Raw genomic sequence first — 18,793 nt, forward strand, 5'->3', positions numbered from 1 at the left:
TTTCTGAGATGCACAAAAGGGGAAGTAGATGCAGGGGCCATCCAAGAAATAGTAAATTAGAGGCAGTACTGACTTCCCACAGCCACTTCTGGAGGTTGGCAGTCACGGGCCTCTGCCGTGACCCCTTTTGTCCTCTATGAGGTCTGGTTGTGACTGAGGGGAGGCAGCTGGCGCATTTCTCCTGCAGGGCAGGGGTTCAGCCTTTGGCATCCCAGCTCTGAGTAATCCTATGCCCCAGCACCCCATTGGAAGGCCATGCAGTGTAGAATTTTCTCTTCATAGATGAAGGCATGTTAAGGGAAAGATCAGCCTCCACTGTGAGATGGATAATAAGCACAGGATAATTTTATTGATTCTGCATAGGCTGGAGCAGCAGGGGAGTGGAGCGGGGTGGAAATCACAGGGACAGATAAATTACAGCTCACACAAAAACAGACGATAGGTAGTTACAGGCATAATGGAGCTCACAGTCACAGGATTGTGATAATAGCTGTAAATATTTGCAGACAAGAGGGTGATCCATGGAGCTGGCCAAAGGGGCGGAGGGGAGCTGGACTTGCACGCCTCCACGTGTCCCTGCATTGGGGACACGCAGGGCTTCCAGGGGTGCTAGAGTTAGCCCTGCCTGTCTCCAGCCCAGTCCTGTGTAGCTGCAGCGGTATGGAAAGAGAACGGTGCATCTTCAGGGAGGGACCATTCTGGACTGTCTTCCCTTCTCCACGAAGGGGTGCTCGGCCTACACTAGTCCTGGAAGCGGTTGAGAAGCTCGCAGGTCTTCTTCTCTAGTAGCTCGGCGATCTTTTTCACGCGCTTGTCATTGGCGGTCCGGACGTAGCTGTTGGGGTCAAGAACCGCCATGCCGTCGTGCACCTCCCCCATGATGATGAGGGGCCCATCTTCAGTGGTCATGTTGGGGCAGGGGCAATTCCAGTCCATGTCGGTCAGAGTCACCTCCAGGTACTTGATGTTGAAGAACCTGAGGCCCATCTTCTCATCCTTGAGGACATCATCCAGCGCAAAGCGGGCGATCCCCGAGTCCTGGTCCTCGACGATCTCCATGAGCCGCCCCACAATGGCGAAGTCGCTGCGGCAGAGGCTGAGGACCATCTTGTTCTTCAGGCGACACGCTTTGCACTGCGGTGTCTTGGGGAAAGGACAGATGTCCTCGCAGCTCTCCTTGCTGTCGAAGTTGTTCTCGTTGCCCTCGCAGCCGCCGTAAATGAAGGAGTGGCACTGCTTCATCAGGTGGTTGTAGGCCCAGCGCGGCTCCCAGTTCTTGCAGGGCCCTTGGACCATGGGGAGGGTACAGAGGTTGCCCGCGTTGTGGACGCAGGCCAGCTGACACTCCTCGTAGGTGTCGAAGTGGTTCTGGTTGCCGCTGCACCCGCCGTGATGGAACGTGACACAAGAGCCCTTCTTGGGGTCAAAATGCCAGCGGACTTGGTAGGACTCGCAGTCCTGCCTGTCCGGCTCCTTCAGGCACTCACCCGGGGGAAGCTGTGGGGGGCTGGATGCCCTCGGCCCCCCTCTGGAGTGCTCCCTCTTGATGACCGAGAGAGGGAAGTCCGCCCGCAGGAGCCCTGCAGAGTTCCTGGCCGTGCAAGTATAGATGCCCGCGTCCTCCGGCTGCGCGTTGTAGATGACCAGCTGGCCGATGTTGGTCACAACCACATTTCCATACATCTGGTCGGGCCGCATGATGAAGTTCTCCTGGTGGTCGCTCTGCTTCTCCCACGTGATGTCTGGCCGGGGCCGCCCACTCACGTCGCAGTGGAAGCTGACGGTGCCGCCCATGTAGACCGACTGGTGGAAAGGGTTGTTGTAGAGGGCCGGCGGGACGGGCAGCTCGGCGGCTGCGCCAGGGGTCGGGTGCGCGGTGGTCTCCACTGGCACTGGGCTGGTGTTGGGCCAGGTGAAGATGTACTTGCAGGGCACCACGGCGAGGCTGATGCCCCGGATGCAGGCCTCGGCGTCCATGTAGCACTTGTTGTAGTACGTGAGTCCATCCGAGGCGCAGGTGAAGTTCGGCTCCTTCTCGCACCTGTCCTTGCACTTGCAGATGGGCTGCCCATCCCAGATGTCACAGTCCGAGCCCTGCTGGGTGCACACAAAGCTCTCGCAGGTGGCTTCCTGCACCTGCTCCAGGGAGGAGAGGCCTCCGTCCGCGTAGCGGGCGGCCACGCAGCTCCGCAGGCCACAAACGTTGGTGCAACATTTCTCAAAGCCTTCGCAGTCCTGTTGAGGAAGCAGGAGTAGAGTGTATAAATTCAGGTGAATTAGAAACATCGAAACAGCGTGAGTCAGAAGGGGGTTCCTCTGGCCATCTAGTCTGACCCCTAGCTGCAGCCAGCTCTGCTCATGACATGCCCACCTGCCTAACGTGGCAGCAATCTCATGACTTCATGTTGCAAGACGTGGGAAGCTGCCTGAGACAAGTTCACCCCCATGGTCCATATAGCCCTACAATGACAAGCAGCCATCCCCACTGTCAGGCTGGGGTCTTTCACCCCCCCCCCACCCCGCCCACACACCTGGAGAGGCCACACACTGATCTGGGAGCTTTGCAAGCAAGGCAGGAACTGTGCCACTGGCTACAGGTTTTCCCCCATGAAACAGAACAGATCTCATTTTGAATGCTGCCTTCCCATTCCGCTGCCTTCAAGACAGTTTGTTGTCCACAGAAACAACAAAATACCAGAAGTTATATCCTGTAACAGTTCCATCAGGTTAAAATATTCCATAGTGAACAGTATAATTTTTAAAAAACTGTTTAAACCAGTGAACATAAAATTAATGCCTTTGTTCATATCATATTACAAGATAATAACTGAACAAAGTATCAGAACATGATAATTAAATCATCACTCCTAATAGTTACAGTAAAGCATTAAACAATTAGAAAACAACTAAGGCAGATACAAAAAGGCCACAGACTGTGTGAATGTCGTTGTTGTTTACAGTAATTTTATTTCTCTGCTCGCTGGGCAGTGCGCAAGACTTGGTAAATACAATAAAACATGATATAAAAATTTAAAAAATGATCAAGCATCATAAAATTAAATAATTTTAATGTGGCCTTTAGTGAGGATAGCTCCTTTGTTCATGTTTACAGACTAACAAGTTTTAGAATATGTAGGTGTTCATTTTTATGCAATGGTAAAACGTCTTTCCTCCCTCATGTCTGTAATCTGAATGGAAAACCAACATGGTTCAGAACACGTATTTGATGCAAACTGGGTTTCCCTTCTGCTTCTGAAAAAATCACTTTTACACTGAACCCCCAAGAGCAGTTGAAAGATGCAAAATCATACAGGATATGAAAATACAGTATACAACAGCCCTTTCCCATTTTGTTTAGGGCTTGTTCTCAGGAGCAAATTTTTCCAAAGGCTGGAAAAACTGCTTGCCAATGGGCTTAACCTCTACCTGCACCTAATTTCTCATGCCCTGTGCAGGGCTACCTATGCTGCTATCTGAGATCAGGGCTTAAAGAGGCCCTTCTCCCTGACAGAAATACAGTCCCCAGGGTTACCTCAGGTGAGAAAGCAACGACTAAAACCAATTTTAATCTGTGGTGCAGCTATGCCTTCCATGAGTTCGAGAAGTGTATCTAACAACTGAAATTAGATACACATCTAATTCTATTGTTCTATTGACTGTATATTTCCTCCAAGATGGTCCTACTTGAGCTTGCAGGGTTGGCAAGTCTGAATGCTCTCCAGTGCTGAAAACAAAAACAACCCCGAGTCAAGAAAGCTAGCGCTTCACAGGGCCCGGTGAGTCTGCCCTGCTCCTCTAGCTCCCTCGGCCTTGGAAACGAGGCTTTTTCACCTTTTGTCCAGCTGTGGGGAAGAACAAGGTGGCAGCTCCGTACAGCAGCAATCTTCGCAGGTGGGGGCGGGAGAGAGAGAGAGAGAGAGAGAGAGAGAGTGTGTGTGTGTGTGTTTGGTTCTTTTCACAAGAAGCAGACATTGTATGGTGAAGGAGCTGCAGGCCACGTCATGGGACCCTCCGATGTCGAGTGGCTGGCTAGGCTGCCCAGCGCCTGCGAGGGGAACACCCCAATGCCAGAAACTGACCACCCTGGAAACATTTGCTTACAAAGGTTTCCTTGACATGTAACGGGCTGGGGCAGCAGCTCTGGGTTTTTGGGTTTTTTTTGGCCTTGCCTGTAACGGGGCTGTGTGGGGAGCCCCCCACCTCTCCAGGCAGCTGGTTCCACTGCCATGTTGCTCTGACAGTGAAGAAGCTTTTCCCGATGTCCAGCCTGAACCTGGGTTGCCACAGCTTGAATTGATTATTCCATGTCCTACACTCTGGTATCAGCGAGAAGAGATCTTGACCTTCCTCTCTGTGACAGCCTTTGAGGTACTTCTAGAGGGATATCGTGCCCCCTCTCAGTCTTCTCTTCTCAAGGCTGAACATGCCCAGTTCCCTCAGTCTCTCCTCACAGGGCAGTGTTTCCAATCCTGGGTCATTTTCGCTGCCCTCCTCCAGACCCTTTAACTTCGCTGCTATTTTTTCTCCTGTGTGAAGGCCGCTAATGTTTTTCGCTCAAACATCTTTTGAAGCTGTTCTCGTGAAAGCGGGCATCTTCCTTGTCTCATCTTCCGGCTTTAATGCTGTGGCCAGTTTTGCACAATTCATGGTTGCACATTTGGCCCAAGGATGCTCAGGGCACATGCCTTTCCGTGGCCAGCGAGGTGCCCAGCAGGGGTGGCTTTGGCATGACCCCAGAATCCATGGCTTGTTGTAGGGTTCTGGGATAGTTTGAAATACTTTTAAGTAAAAACAGTATGATGCAAACAAAACAAAAAATAACAAAGAATTAAAAGGGGGAACTTTGAACACAAGAATTGTACCCCCAGACTGGAACCTTAGCTACGTGATCATTAATTACTCACATCCTTCTTCTTCTTACTTCTTTTTCTATGTTTCCCTTCTTTCAGAACCACCCCCTTCCATCCAAAATTGCATTAAATCATATGAAGGTTTGCTACTTTTCCCTTTTATTAATACACATTCAATGAACAACCCTCAAATAACATTAAAATTGTCCTTGTTTGTCAACCATCTTTTCACTTTAAAACTACACATTAACGTATCATTAACAGCTATATTCCTGATTTCTTTATACCATTCACTTAATTGGAAAACCCATTTTTCCTTCCATTTCTTTGCTATTATTAATCTTACAGCTGTTAATAAATTGGTTATTAATTCTTTAATATTCCATTTCCATTTCTTTTCATAAAATGCATAAAATTGCATATAATGCAATTCCAGAGTTTGCTTCAATATCTAAATTCACTAGTTGCAAATTTTCTTAAAAACTATTTCCCAAAATTCCCTAATATTTTCACATGCCTACCACCTATGGAAATAGGTACTCACTTTTTGATCACATCTCCAACATATATTGGAGTACTAATAATTCATATAATATTGTATTACCAGTGTCAGGTACTATTTCCATACACATTTTTAAAAACTTTCCTTAATTCTAATTAACATGCTGTTTAGTATTTCCTTATCCCATATTTATTCCCATTCTTCCTTAATTATATCTCTTCCTAAGTCTATTGCCCATGAAACCTTAAGAAGGTCCTAGTGCTCCTCCATATCTAATAAAATCTTATAGGTCTCACTTATTATCCCTCTTGTTTGCATGATATCTTCTTTTTTCTTATACAAAACAATCTCTTCAAATTTAGTAAGATCTCTACATGTACCATTTTTTTACCTGTTCTTTAGTCTATTGCTCTAATTGCATAACATTAAACCAGGTTAATTTTTCTCTTCCTAATACCACCTTTATCCTTTCCTTGTTAGCCATTTTTTCCAACCAATCTTTTAACTTAAAAACCTGTCTTTCCTTCAATACTTTTCTCAAACTTCCTCTCATGTTTCCTGGAAATATTTCAATTTCTGTGACTGGAATTAGAGGTTAGATTGTTAGCATAAATCTTTCTCTTTACTTATTCCAGATTTGCACCATATTCTTAGGAAAGAGTTTTTCTACCTTTGTTACAATCTTTTTGTCATCCAGTTTGAAAAAGGTTTAGAAGGGATCCCTCAGTTTGTTGGTGTTCTAATTATGCCGATATTAACTTTTCAAGCTGTAATATAATATCTGGTATATATCTCATTTGACTCACTGTGTAATATAATTTAATTTTCATAATACCTAAGCCTCTCATTTTTCCTTTCTTGCTAAACCTTGCTTTCTTATCCCCATTGGCAAAATATGATTAATAAGTGTTGTAATCTTCCAATTCTTTACCTAATATCTTAATCAGTAACATCCTGCATAAAACATTGATTTGAGTTAAATTTTTCATTTCACATACTACCATTTTGCCAAACCATGATAACCCTATTTTCCTAAATGGGTGCATTTGTCCTCTATTTTGGATTTCAACATATCAAAGTTATTGAAAGGTTTATACCCAGGAAGCCACACGGCACACTTCCCCGCTCTACACGCAACGCCCTCCCAGGTGGCCAGGCCAGGCCAGGCCAGGCCAGGCCAGGCCAGGCCGCGTCCCTTGGGCAGCCCGCCTCCAAACAGACCGTCTCCTCAGTCTCATCCCCAGCTGAGCGAGGCTTGTGCAAGGCCACCCAGCCCATGGGGCTTCAGGTGGCCGGCTCCGCCAAGCAGAGGCCTGTCCTTGTGGCCCCACGGGGGCTGCAGCCTTTCTTCGACTTCGCAGCGGGTGGCTGAAAGTGTGGTGCGTGGCGGGGTGAACGTGTGCGTGTGAAGGGGTTCTCCATTTTTCTGTGCCCAACAACAGAAAAAAATATCAGTCATAATAATGCATAAAGACAGCTGTGGCCAACCTATGCCAAAGGTGTCATGTCTTATGGCTGAAGTGGTGCTAACGAAGGGGGCAAACGGGGAGAAAACATGTTTTGCTTCCCTCATCCTGGCCCTTTGGTCCCCTGCTCTCAAAGGCACTTGTGCGCCTCTCCTCTTCACGTGTGGAAAACAAACTTCTGTATTTCCCCCTCTCCAGCTGCACAAGTGGAGCTCACACCTCTCTCCCTCAACTCAGAAATGCCCTTTACACGTGTCCGAGAAGTATAACGTACAAAAATGTTCGAACAATGCCTTTCCCTGCTTTTTGTGACAGAAAGCAAAGCAATTGGAAACAGCTATTTGGGCTATTAAACAACCACCTGGTATTGTGTAAGTCAAGACAGGCTGCCTTGAAAGGAAGAGTGTCCAAATCCAGGTTTGCACTCCAAACTAAGAGTGCCTTCCAGAATGTTCCAGCAGGACTGTGGCACATGCTCCCTCTGCAGTCTGTGACCCCCCCCCCCCCTAAACCCAATTTTCCCTCTGAAGAGGTAAAATTCTTACGTGGGGAGGAAGTTGCTGCTTTCTAGCTAGGAAGCTGAGGGCCTGATCCTAGGTATGATTAGGGAGAAAGAAGGCCTGTAACTCCCAGTCCTCTCCAGTGGCATGGCCACCCCACACACCCGTTTGTCTAAGACCCCCGCAGAAAAAAAGTACCAAAGAGAGCGTGCTTCCTGGCAGGCATCCCAAATCTCCAGTTCTCAGATGAAAACAATGTGGCATTTGGAGATGCTGCCACCTCACATGGAAGCTTATTATTACTACTAGTATGACATTTCTATACCACCTGCAGCTGAAGCTCCCTGGCTGTTTCACACAATATTGAAGCCACTCATCCAGATTTCAACTGGCCTCAGCCCTGCTCAGCTCCCGAGATGAGGCAGGATGGGGCACTTTAGGCTATATGGGAGCTGGCAAGCACGCAAAGGCAAACCGCATTCGAGCTCCAGCAATGGGAGAACGGGGCGGCCGGCAGCACAGGTGCACCTGAAGCCTCAGGAGGGTTGTCCGAGGCAGGGCGAGGTGCGCGCTGGGCGGTGGGGCTCCCTGTGAAAACGGCCTCTCACACTGGGGGGTCGCATCCCACGGGAAAGGTTTCCAACATGGAAAGGTGCAGCATGCGCTTCTGGTGTAGTGGCCACTGGGGTCAGGCGAGGCGCGGGCAGCCCCAGTCCCGATCCCCACGAGCCATGCGAGCAGAAGCCCCTTTGCCCCACACAACACGCCCGACTGCACGGGTGGGAGGGATGCAGGGAGGAGAGGATCCGAGCTCCACCAGTGGTTTGAGTGACCTGCACCGAATCCCAAGCGACGTCTTTCATCACTGTGTGACTTGCTGATGCAATTTTATAGCACATCATGACCCAATGAGACGTTTGCAATGGGATGGTATACAAGAGTTTTCAATTAATAAATAACTAAAAATAGAATTCTGCATCAGTCTGGGTTTTTAAATTATTATTTGCCACCTGGAGTGTCAGATTTGGTGGAAAGGTGGATATAAATTTAAGGAACAAATAAAACCGGGGCCATGTGGGGCCAACTGGTGCCATGGCCTCTGACCCGGATCACCCCTTCTGGGACGGCGCGGATGTGGAGCGTGGCTGCAGCACAGCCTCCGCCTGCACAAGCTCCGCTTTCCAGGGGGCTGGAGGAGCACGAAGCAGCCCCACTCAGCCTGCCCCACGCAGGGGCCCTCCCAGCGCAAGCTGCTCCCGTGGCTGCGCAGAATCGCAGAGAACGACGGTGCAGGCATCGGGGGGGGGGGGGCACAAAGAGGGGGAGGCGATTTGTTCCCTTGCTTCACACCCCACTCCTACCCAGGAAATGGCACTCAAGGGTTAAGAAGGTCAATACTACAACCAAAATATAAAACAAAAACTTGGCTAAAACAGCGAGAAAGCAAACACATTAAAACAGGAGTAAAAATGCAGCAAAGACAGGATAAATGCAATATCCAGCCAAACAGACCAACTCACATGCGGAAGGCATGTTTGCATTTTAAAAAGCCTCTGCCGGTGGGCCCAGTGCCACCAGAGAGGAGCCACAGGGGCCTTCCTTGGGGGTGTTTCCCAGCCTGCGAGTGGCCGGCAAAAAGACCCTCTCCCACGTCGCCAGTGGTGCCTCCAGCGCCCACAGCCCTGGTTGCTGTCCTGGAGCAGAACGTGGCTGCACGACTCGGACTTCGGGTTTGCCTTCAAACTGAGGCAGAGGCAGCATTTCTTGGGAACGCAGAGACAGAGCTGGTCCTTCCATGAGGCAGGGCGAGGCATCTGCGTTGGGCAGTGGGCTGCACCGATCCCAGCCCTCCGGGGGGGCCGCGGCTTGCGTGCCACCACCTCCAGCGGGTGCTCCGACGAGGTGCCCCGGCTGCTCTCCTGCCATGGCATTGGCCTTGCGGGCTCTTTGGGACAGCTGCCTGCCCCTTTTCTCCTTCATCACCAGATGCTGTTTTGCGACCCACTCCTTCCAGCCACACAGCTCTCCAGAGCTGACATGGTCGGAAGAAAGACAAGGGACACGCTCTGGTCTCAGGCAGCAAGAGACTTTGCACCAGGGCCGATGGTGAAGGTTGTGCCTGAGCGGGCACCTTGAGCCTCACACGTTCCACTGCCTTCCCCTTGGACATTTGGCAAACCCCTCGGGGCAGGTGCCCAAGGTGGGAAATGCCAGCAATGCCCTGAGTTTGCCCAAGCATGTAGAGGCTGCCTTACAGCATGACAAGCCACACCCAGAGTTTGAGACGGGTGGAGAGCAGGCTCTTGTTGAAACATGGGTTACGGAAGTTCACAGGGTAATGTTGGGCCAGTCGCTGGCTAGCCTACTCTGGGGCTTGTTGTGAGAATAAAGTTGAGAGGAGGATTATGTAAACCACCATGAAAAAGAACAGGTGAAATATAAATTTAATAAAAAAGTGTTGTCTAAACCCAGCTGCACCCATAAACCATGGTGTGTTCACCACAAACAACCTATGAAGAAAATCCATGGGTTAGTTCCTGGGTTGTGAAATGTAGGTTGTTTGTGCTGAACAAACCTTGACTTCTTATTCTGGATTCTGGCAACAGAATAGCCCTTACTTCAAAAACAACCCATGGTTTAATGACAGCCCATATTCAACCCTTGAGTGTCTGAACCCAGCCACTGAGTCAGATCCTTGGTCCATCTAAACCAATACAGTCAGCCCTGACTGGCCGCTCCAGGACTTCAGACAGGGGCTTTCCCAGGCCTGCCTGCATATGTCAGGGTTCAAATCTTCGCCATGAAGCCGATGGTCCCTCCCACCTGTAATTAGCACTGAGCCAATCCACCTTGGAGCCCTCCTCGTGCTCTGATGAGTCCTGACACATTACAGTGAGGCTTGTGTGGAGGACACAAGGACCGGAAGGGACTCTTGCACTCCGACCTCCTGACTGGGCCAAGGGCCAGCATAAGACATTCTGCAGCCAGAGGGAAAGGTGCCCCCTCCCCTCCCCTCCCCTCTGCTCCCCTCCCCTTCCTGCCTTCCAGGTGCAAAGCCTGGTCCAGAACTATTGGCACGGGAGGTAGAATATCCTACAAGTGCCTCTCCCCAGAAGGAAATCATATTTTAATAAGACACTCTTTCACTAGAATTAGCTACCCTTCAATGACATCCCAGACCAGTCACTTGGAGGGGCTGCTTTACTCCAGCCAATGGCAGAGCCAGCCTGGCATCACACCCCACGTCTGCCACTGCCCTGAGGTCCCTGCAGAGCGCTCCCTCCGCCTGCAGCCCATCTGGATGGCTTCAGCCTGAGGAGGCGGCAGCACAGCAGCAAGACCCAGGCACTGATGTGCACACATGAAACATCTGAAGGCCAACAAAGTCTTCCAAGAGCACATTTTCCAGCGTGCAGCTCCTTTGCTGAGGAAACTGCCCAGGCTGCTTACTGGTACCAGGTGGGGTGTAAGCTTCTGCTACTGGTGCATAAAGCCCCACGCAATTTGGGGCCAGGCTATTCTCCCTTATCAACCTGCCAGGTCCATGAGGTCACCTCCTGGGATGCTCTTGGTGGTTCTGCATGGACTTCCAGCCCAACCAGGTCCCCTGGAGAACAGCCTGCAGCGGGATTTCCCATTCTATGGCACGCCCTGCAAACAGGCACCAAACTGTGTTATTGCCGGCACTCCCAAAAACTTTCTGAATGACTGGCCTAGGTTTTACTGATAGCCTGTTTTTAACACATTGGGGTGCAGTTTTTTAAAATCTTTCAATTGCTCTCCACTTCAGAATCTGTGGAGCAGGGATACAGAATGCTGCAAGTAATTGCAAAAAATAATACTTTGTATGTGTGAAAGAACAGCTTGTCATGCTAACAGAACTTTCCACATATGCCTGGAGGTTAGAAGTGCCTCTGTCCTACGGATGCAGACATATGGGCAGCTAATTAAATTAAATCCGAGTAAGCAAATTACAATTGATGCAATGGGAGGTACTTCTAAGCGGCCACTTCAGATTGTGCTGCATGAAGTGCGTGGGGAGGGAAATAATCCTCCCAGAGCGTTACACACCCCTGCCCTAGAATGAGGATGTGGGTATAACAGATGAACAGCGTTCACTTGTCTGTGAAACTTCCAAAGGAGTAGATAAGAAAGTGCTTCTGAGCATGCACAGAGTGATCCTTTCCTGCTGTTGCACAGTTGCAAGCAACATCCCACCCTAGTGCATTGAAAAAGGGAGAGACGGACTGTATAAACCATCTGGATTCCGAGTTGGTGCTTTCTGATTTATCCCAGGAAAGCATCTTTCCTAGGTTGCTTAGCAGAGAAAGCCAGAGACCCAGGTGGGCACCTTACGCATGCTGAGCAGGCCGCAGCCGTAAGAAGACAACTGAGAAACCGGGTCGGGTCACTGGTCCAGCACGGTCTACCTTGACTCACTTGAGCCGAGCCGACCCAGACCTCTTTTCCCCAGCCAGGCCAGGGGCTCCTCGGGGGGCAGCACAGGCCCTTCTGCTGTGGCTCCGCCGTGTGGGCCCCAGAAGGGCATGTCCCCCGCAGAGTGCTGCAGCCACCCTGCTGGTCGGGGAGCGGGTGCCACGGGGGGCGGCCCCTGCCGTGGCAGCCGCCCGCCCGCCCGCCCGCCCGCCGGACTCACCTGGTCCACGTGGCACTCCCGCTCACAGGTGCTCTGCGCATCCACCCAGAGGTTGGGGTTCAGCTGGTTGGGGCACACGCCCAGGTGGCTCATTCGGATTGGCTGCAGGCTGGCCCCTTCTGCCAGGACAGAGAGCAGAGAGAGGATCAGTGGCGGCAGCATGGGTCTGGGTGGTGCTCCGGGCTGCCCCTCCAAGCCTTCTCGGGCAGCCTTCTCTTCGGAGTCCTCTGCCTGCAGCAGTCCAGACAGGCATCCGGCTGCAGCAGGCTCCTGGACCCACTGCGTGTCTCTCTCTTCCCTCCACCCCAGCCAAGAGCCGTCTTCCACTTTGCCCTGTGTGATAGACAAAACAATCACATCCGCAACGATTGGAGGGGGAGAGGAGGCAGAGGAAGGGAGAAAGAGGGAAAGATAAAGGGAAGGCAAGGGGAGCGCTCCTTTTCTTTCTCTCCCCGCTCCCTTCTTAATTCCCTCCGCACAATCTCTTCATCTTATCTCGGCCTTGACGCCTAGTGCCCATTCCGCACCACCACGCCTCCGCCGCCGCCACCACTTTCCAGCTCCAGAATTCCACAAGGGCCTTCCACAAAGGAGCATCATTCAGGAGCCGGCGCATCCATTCACCGCTCTTCAGGAGATGCAGCTCCCGCTCTGCTCTCCTCAGACTTCATTCAACCGTGGGTGCTGTTGCAGATGGGGCTCTGTTTTGCCTTCTCCACAGTGAAGGAGTTCTTCCAGTTCCTAAGACTCTAAACAACTTTAGAAAATTTTGAACACCTCACCGGAGAAAGACCAACGTAGTTCTCTATTTTTTCAAAATCTCTTCAGGGCAACTGGGGAGCACAACTGGTCAGATCAAACTCCTGACCAGTCCTAAAGCAGCTCTGGGTGTGTGTCTGGGCTGGGGGGAAAGAAAAAGCAGGAGGAGGAGGAGGAGGAGGAGGGGGTTGTAACCTGAATCTCCTCCCCTCTCACCCATGCGTCTGGGAGTTTGGAATGGAAAAGAGACTGACCTCAGACGCTAACCCTGTCTGGGTTGATCGACTGGGCAAACACTAGGAAGAGATCAAAGGGGGGCAAGAGCGCTGTAGAGCCCCCCGCCTTCCTAGACAGACAGACAGACACCTACCAAGTCGGGTGAATTCTTTCAGAATGAGAGAACACCCAAAGGCCTCAGGTCCACTTGAAGCCGGGCTGACCATGCCATGCCTTGCAGGGTGCAGACAAGCACGGACCTCTCGCACAGGACCTGGGCATGTTTTCTTTGAGTGAAGGGAGACAGTTCCTCCCACAACTGCGGTCAAGCACGATGCAAGTAATGCAGGAGATTGCAATCCACAGCTGTGCTGAGAGGTGGCTGAGGCAGGGCAGGTGATACATCGCAGGAGCAGGAATGGAAGGACTCCCTGGAAAACAGGATGCAGAATTCGGAAGAGCCTCCAGTGTGGAAACCTGGGAAGCATGGGGCGGACCTGCATTCGTGGGGAGGCAGTGTGGCTTAATGGGCAGCGTGTTTGAGTAGGCTTGGAGGGAGACCCAGGTTCAAATCCCCACCCGGTCACAGAGCCGGTCACGCTGAGTGCAACCTACTTCACAGGGTCCTGTTGGGGAAAGACTAGTGGAGGGAACCATATTGGTTGACCTAAGCAACTCGGAAGAAAGGGAAGAGAACGATGCATTCAATAAAGCCATGCACCAGTGGCGGTACATTTGAGTGCAGGAGTTCATCATGACGGCCATGCCACCCCTCCCAGGAGACATTATACATGAGAAAACGAGAGAGAGTCATGTGATATATATAAATAATTCCAGCTTTCCTCTTTTTTTATACAGAAAGGAGCTAACTTTCTGGTTATATTCCATAATGAAACAGACATCCAAAACAAACCACAAATAAGATCTCACAATTAAGTTTAGAGGCCATGTCTGGGATATAACTATGCCATGTGGAAGAAAGTCGCATTGCGTACTTGATTCATAACTGCAAAGGTTCAGCTTGAACTGTGCAGGTGCAGACAGAAAAGTATCCTACAAGTCCCAGGATGACTTGTTGGGACACACTAGGAATGGTAGGCCTTCCCCCCTCAAAACATGCATGCAATTGCATCCGAAAACACTCTGAGCTTTAACAAAAACAATCTTGCAGAAAAAATGTGACCATTAAAATCTGCTAGCGGGAAGGAGAAAGGCCATCAGAAGAAAAGGGAAGATGTGAGCAGCTTCTGTTTAACCCCTTTCCTTGTCCGCTGGTTTCCTCTTTGCTGATCTGCCCCAAACTGTAGTAAAACCTGAACGCCGGATGATCACCTGACTGGCTTGCCAGAGGAAGGAGGTTCTGGCGTTCTGGCAGACAATGGCACCGTTCCTGCTCTGAAAGTGTCCTGGAGCTGAGCCCCGCCACTCTGCTGCTGGCCAGCCTGACCTTCCCTTCCATTGTCCAGAGTTTTATCCCACTTGTGCCACTGGCAAGCACACCTGAAAACGGCAAGCCATGTTTTTTTCTTTGCGAGAGCCCCGGGATCAGCCAGCTGGAGCCGAATACAGAAGACATACTCATGGTCCTAGAATATGTGAACCCTCGAGTTGCTACAGAGTGCCAGAGCTGAACGTAGCTCTTCCACACAGAAATCCACTCCTGTTTACATTAGGCAGGATGCACTTTCGAAGCAAAATTTAGGATCTTGCATTTCAGAAGCAAAACGTAAGGTTGGGCTCATTCTGCTGCTGTCTCCTTACACAGTTGGAAGTCAAAACTCTTTGACGTACTTCAGTCTTTGCAGCAGCTGCCCACAGAAAACCACTATGGCACATGCATGCAAAGCACCCTCCTACCCATGTTCCCCAGCAACTTGTGCACATAGGCATACCACCTCTGATAAGTGGAGGCAACATATAGCCCTCAGAACCATTTGCCATGTTAGCTCTCACCAAATAATTGTCCAGTCCCCTTTGACAGCCACCCAAATTGATGGCGTATCTTGCACATTGATTGCAAGATGTGCCATCAATGTGCAAGATGTGCTTGATGGCACATCTATGTGCTGTGTGAAGAGTTCCTTTCTTTTGTTTGTCCTGAATCTCCCACCACGGGTTCCACACTTATGGGAAAAGAAGAAGAAGGTCTCCCAATTCACACCATGCATAGATCTGTGCTCCTCTGTTACGTTCAGGCACTGCTAGGATGGGTCCACAGCTTCCCCACTAGGAAACTGCAAGTCTGTTGAAGGTATCTGGCTATTTATAGATTTGCACTTATGCACGTGGATCAGCATTTGCAAACTTTATGCAAATCAATACCCCCCAGCGCAGCCACCCTGGAATTCTCAGAGGCATGGTGTTTAAACCCGGGTTGTCAACAAAGCACTGAATGGGTTGTGTGTTTGACGTCAGAAAACGATTTTCCTTGTTCGTAGGGTCCCTGTGGGTGCAGTACAACCAGTGTCCAAAGTTGGGGGAACAGCCAGGCCCAGAACAAGCTAGTACCATGTTGTGGCATGAAGTGTGTATGTGTGTAAGATGCTGTCAGCCCTGCAGACCCCAATGAGAAGACCTCACGCTGGAGGTACCTTCCCAACCACCCCTTGCTCAGCACAGCCCTTCCTTCTTCAGCCTGCCAAATGGATGAGCAGCAGTCGTGCATACATGTTTGTGTGTGTGTGTGTATGTGGGGGGGGGGATTTGGGGGCTTGAGTTCCTGCAGCAGGCTGCAGTCCAGGCCACATGAGGCCCTCAGCTTGCTCACAGGCTTGTTCCTCGGAGTTCAGATCGTGTGACCGTGGCGATTAACCCAAGCCGCTGTGGAGAGAAGCGGAGCAGCTCCCAGTCTGTTTATCACGTCTGGATGCACAGTGGCTGTAGCTGCTGGCTGGGGCAGCAGTGAAGAGCCTGCCCAACCAAGGCCTCGACCAGGAAAGGCTGGCACAAGCACCAGGCAACTGCATGAGCGTTCCCTCCAAGACTCAGCTAATCATTAAATAATTTTGATGCTTTTTGCCTGCTCCGTGCAGCACGCAGGTGGCCCCTCTCATGTGCAGTGGGGCTGTCTGAGTACACGGAAAACTTCAAAAGCAACAGTGCAGGTTCCTTCTTAGGATTCGTTCAGGGACATTTAGGATACGATGCTTCCTGGGCTGCCCTGAGAATAAGCCCCGTTGAATTAAGTAGACTTTACGTCTGAGTAGACATACCTGGGATTGCACTGCTAGTCAAAAGATTTAATTGACTTGATATACAACTTGATTAAAGACCTTTTGACCTTCTAAAAAGATGCTCCCCGGTTAATTGGGCTGCACATTTTGGAAAGACTCGCTGAATTATTCAATAACTATGATGATTCTGTATCAAGGAAAGGGGGAAATTGTGGCTGGCAGCCACCGGCATAGAAAAGCATTTCCTTTCCTCGCTCACTTGTGCAGAATGTGATGTCTCTCCTGCAGTGGTGCTGCTTACAGGAGGAAGTCGGCCCAAAGCTTAATGAAAGGACAACCAAGTGGCTATTCTTTCTTGGTCTGGCTGCATTCCTGGGCAAATGGATGCAGATTCAGTCCATCAGCTACAGTTCATATCATTCAGAAACTAAAATGTCTTTTACTGGGTGCAGTCCAGATGCCACGCCAGCACCTTCGTGCAATTACCGTACAGCCTGCTCTCCTTATAGGCTGCAGTCCTATAGCCCATCCCACTGAGCTGAGCGGAATCCTCATGGGACTCCAGGACTTTTCTCGGACTGGACATGTGGGGCTGCACCGCTTGTTCCCATGGGAATCCACTGTTCTTCAGTTGTAACTATCTTGCTCCATGGATTTCCAGGGAAGCCAAGTGAAACAGCCAGAGGCAGAGCAAGTATGCCAAAGGTTCTCTCCACAGCATCTCCAGATTGCACTGGGAATGACCCTGGAAGTGCCGTGGAGAACCAGGGCCTCCACTCTGGACCGCGACTCTGACTTGACCTGCAGCGGCTTCCTAGTTCCAGCAGTCTCCACACAGGAACTCCACTCAGAAACCAAAGATCTGAGAATGGGAAGATTAGACTTCAGAAACTGCTTGTATCACGTCCTCCCAAGGGAACCAGAACTGGCTTCCCGGATTGGTAGCAGAGCCTCGGAGAGGCGGCTTTGCAGCCCATCACACCGGGGACCTTCGGCAGGCAAGGCATCCACTCTTCCGCTTTCAGAGCAGGCCAGTCCTCCAATGGCCAACCCAACATGGCACAGGAAACAGATCTTGACCTTCCTCTTTTTGATAACTTTTGAGATCCTTACAGAGGGATATCGTGTCCCCCCTCAGTCTTCTCAAGACCGAACATGCCCAGCTCTCTCTCCTCACAGGGCAGTGTCTCCAAACCCGGGATCATTTTTGTTGCCTTCCTCTGGACCCTCTCTAATTTTTCTGCATCTTTCTTAAATCTTGGTGGCCAGAACTGGACAGAGAGGAAGGCAGTGCTTGGATTTCAGTGGTGGCAGCAGGGGAAGCCCGACCCTCTTCAACTACTGTCTTTGGAGAGTTAGGGGCCCATGATTTGGCTAAAAGGTTTTGAAGGGCTGGAAGTGAGTCACGGATTTCCTTTCAATCTGCTTATTTCCCCTCTCCAGCTGCCAGCGCATCGCTTCCATGCCCCGCTTGCATGAAGCTGGCTCGGGCGCCCATAGGCCCGTCATGTTCTAATTCACGGCGTTGGCATGAAAATAAATGGCACATTCTCCGTGTATCCGGATTGAGTCTTTGGAAGAGAAATGGGATAGGAAAGTGAGAAAAATAAGAACAAATTGATTTTACTTTAAGTGGGATTAAATTAAAACTAGAACAGGGGCATTCCAGAGCGAATCAAGCCAGAGTTTGCCCAGGAAGCAAAAATGACCGAACTGAGGTTGTTGTACTTTGAGCACTTGCTGAGAAGGCAAGACTCCCTGGAGAAGACCTTCGTGTTAGGGAAAGTCAAAATCAAAGGCAAAACAAGAAGAGCAAGACCAACTAGGAGAGGCGGTGATTCTGTCAAGGAAGCCACAGCCTTGAGTTTGCAAAGCTGGGCAGGGCGTTCCTGAGGAGGCATCTCGGAGGGCAGGCTCGCCTCGGGCTGCTGTGATTCAGAGATGGCTTGACAGCAGGTAACAACAGTATGGAGTGTTGAGCAACAGCTGGTGCCTTTTTGTTCACCAAAATATTTTTCAACATTAAGCCAAGTCTGGCTGGCATCGCCTCTTGCACCGCAACTGCTAAGGCTGGTGCCCAGAACAGGTGTGGCTGGCGGCATCCATAGGCACACCTTGGAGCGCCTCCTCCTCCTCCACAACGCATCCTGCTTCCTCTTGCCCGGACAACGGCGATAGTGAGAAGGGAGGCGGCGGAGGCTGCAGCCTGCTTGCCGAGGCTCTGCCTGTGCGGTGCACGAGCGCTTGTGGTGCTCCCTGTCTGGGCATCCCATCCCAGCCGTGGCCAAACCAGGCTCCTCAGGGAAACCCTCAAGCAGGACATGAAGGAAGCGGTCCTCTTCCTTGCCCTGGAGGGTCCTTCTAGCCAGCATGGCCAGCAGCCACAGGGGATGCATCCTCTGCAGTCCATACCTCATGGAGAAGGAGAATCGCCAGCGCAGGAGTGCAAAGCTCCCCAGAGGCAACTGGTCCGTTGGAGCGCCTCTGCATCCATCCAGGCTCCGCACTAGGCCTGGTCCTTGAACTGCTGGAGGGGGCCCTGGGAGCAGGTAGGGCAGAGGTGGCTTGCCCACCACTTTGGAGCAATAGCGAAAAGCTCAGCATTTTAAAATGTAGCATCTTTTCAACCTGCCGAGCAGATGTCCTCTGAATTGAGTCTGGAATGCTAAA

General features: G+C 50.8%; 1 protein-coding gene across 1 annotated transcript; it reads right to left on the reverse strand.

Annotated features, from left to right (window-relative positions):
* Nucleotides 1-328: 328 nt before the first annotated feature.
* WFIKKN1 (WAP, follistatin/kazal, immunoglobulin, kunitz and netrin domain containing 1) lies at nucleotides 329-12,368 on the reverse strand. The gene is made up of 2 exons (XM_044433676.1): nucleotides 11,976-12,368; nucleotides 329-2,235 (listed from the first exon to the last, which is right to left on the reverse strand). Exons 1-2 carry the CDS (start codon nucleotides 12,135-12,137, stop codon nucleotides 742-744), a joined length of 1,656 nt encoding a protein of 551 aa, XP_044289611.1. The 5' UTR covers nucleotides 12,138-12,368; the 3' UTR covers nucleotides 329-741.
* Between the last annotated feature and the right edge of the window lie 6,425 nt (nucleotides 12,369-18,793).

This window comes from Varanus komodoensis, unplaced genomic scaffold, assembly GCF_004798865.1.
Source record: "Varanus komodoensis strain SLA01 unplaced genomic scaffold, ASM479886v1 scaffold26, whole genome shotgun sequence".
NCBI classification, from domain to species: domain Eukaryota; kingdom Metazoa; phylum Chordata; class Lepidosauria; order Squamata; family Varanidae; genus Varanus; species Varanus komodoensis.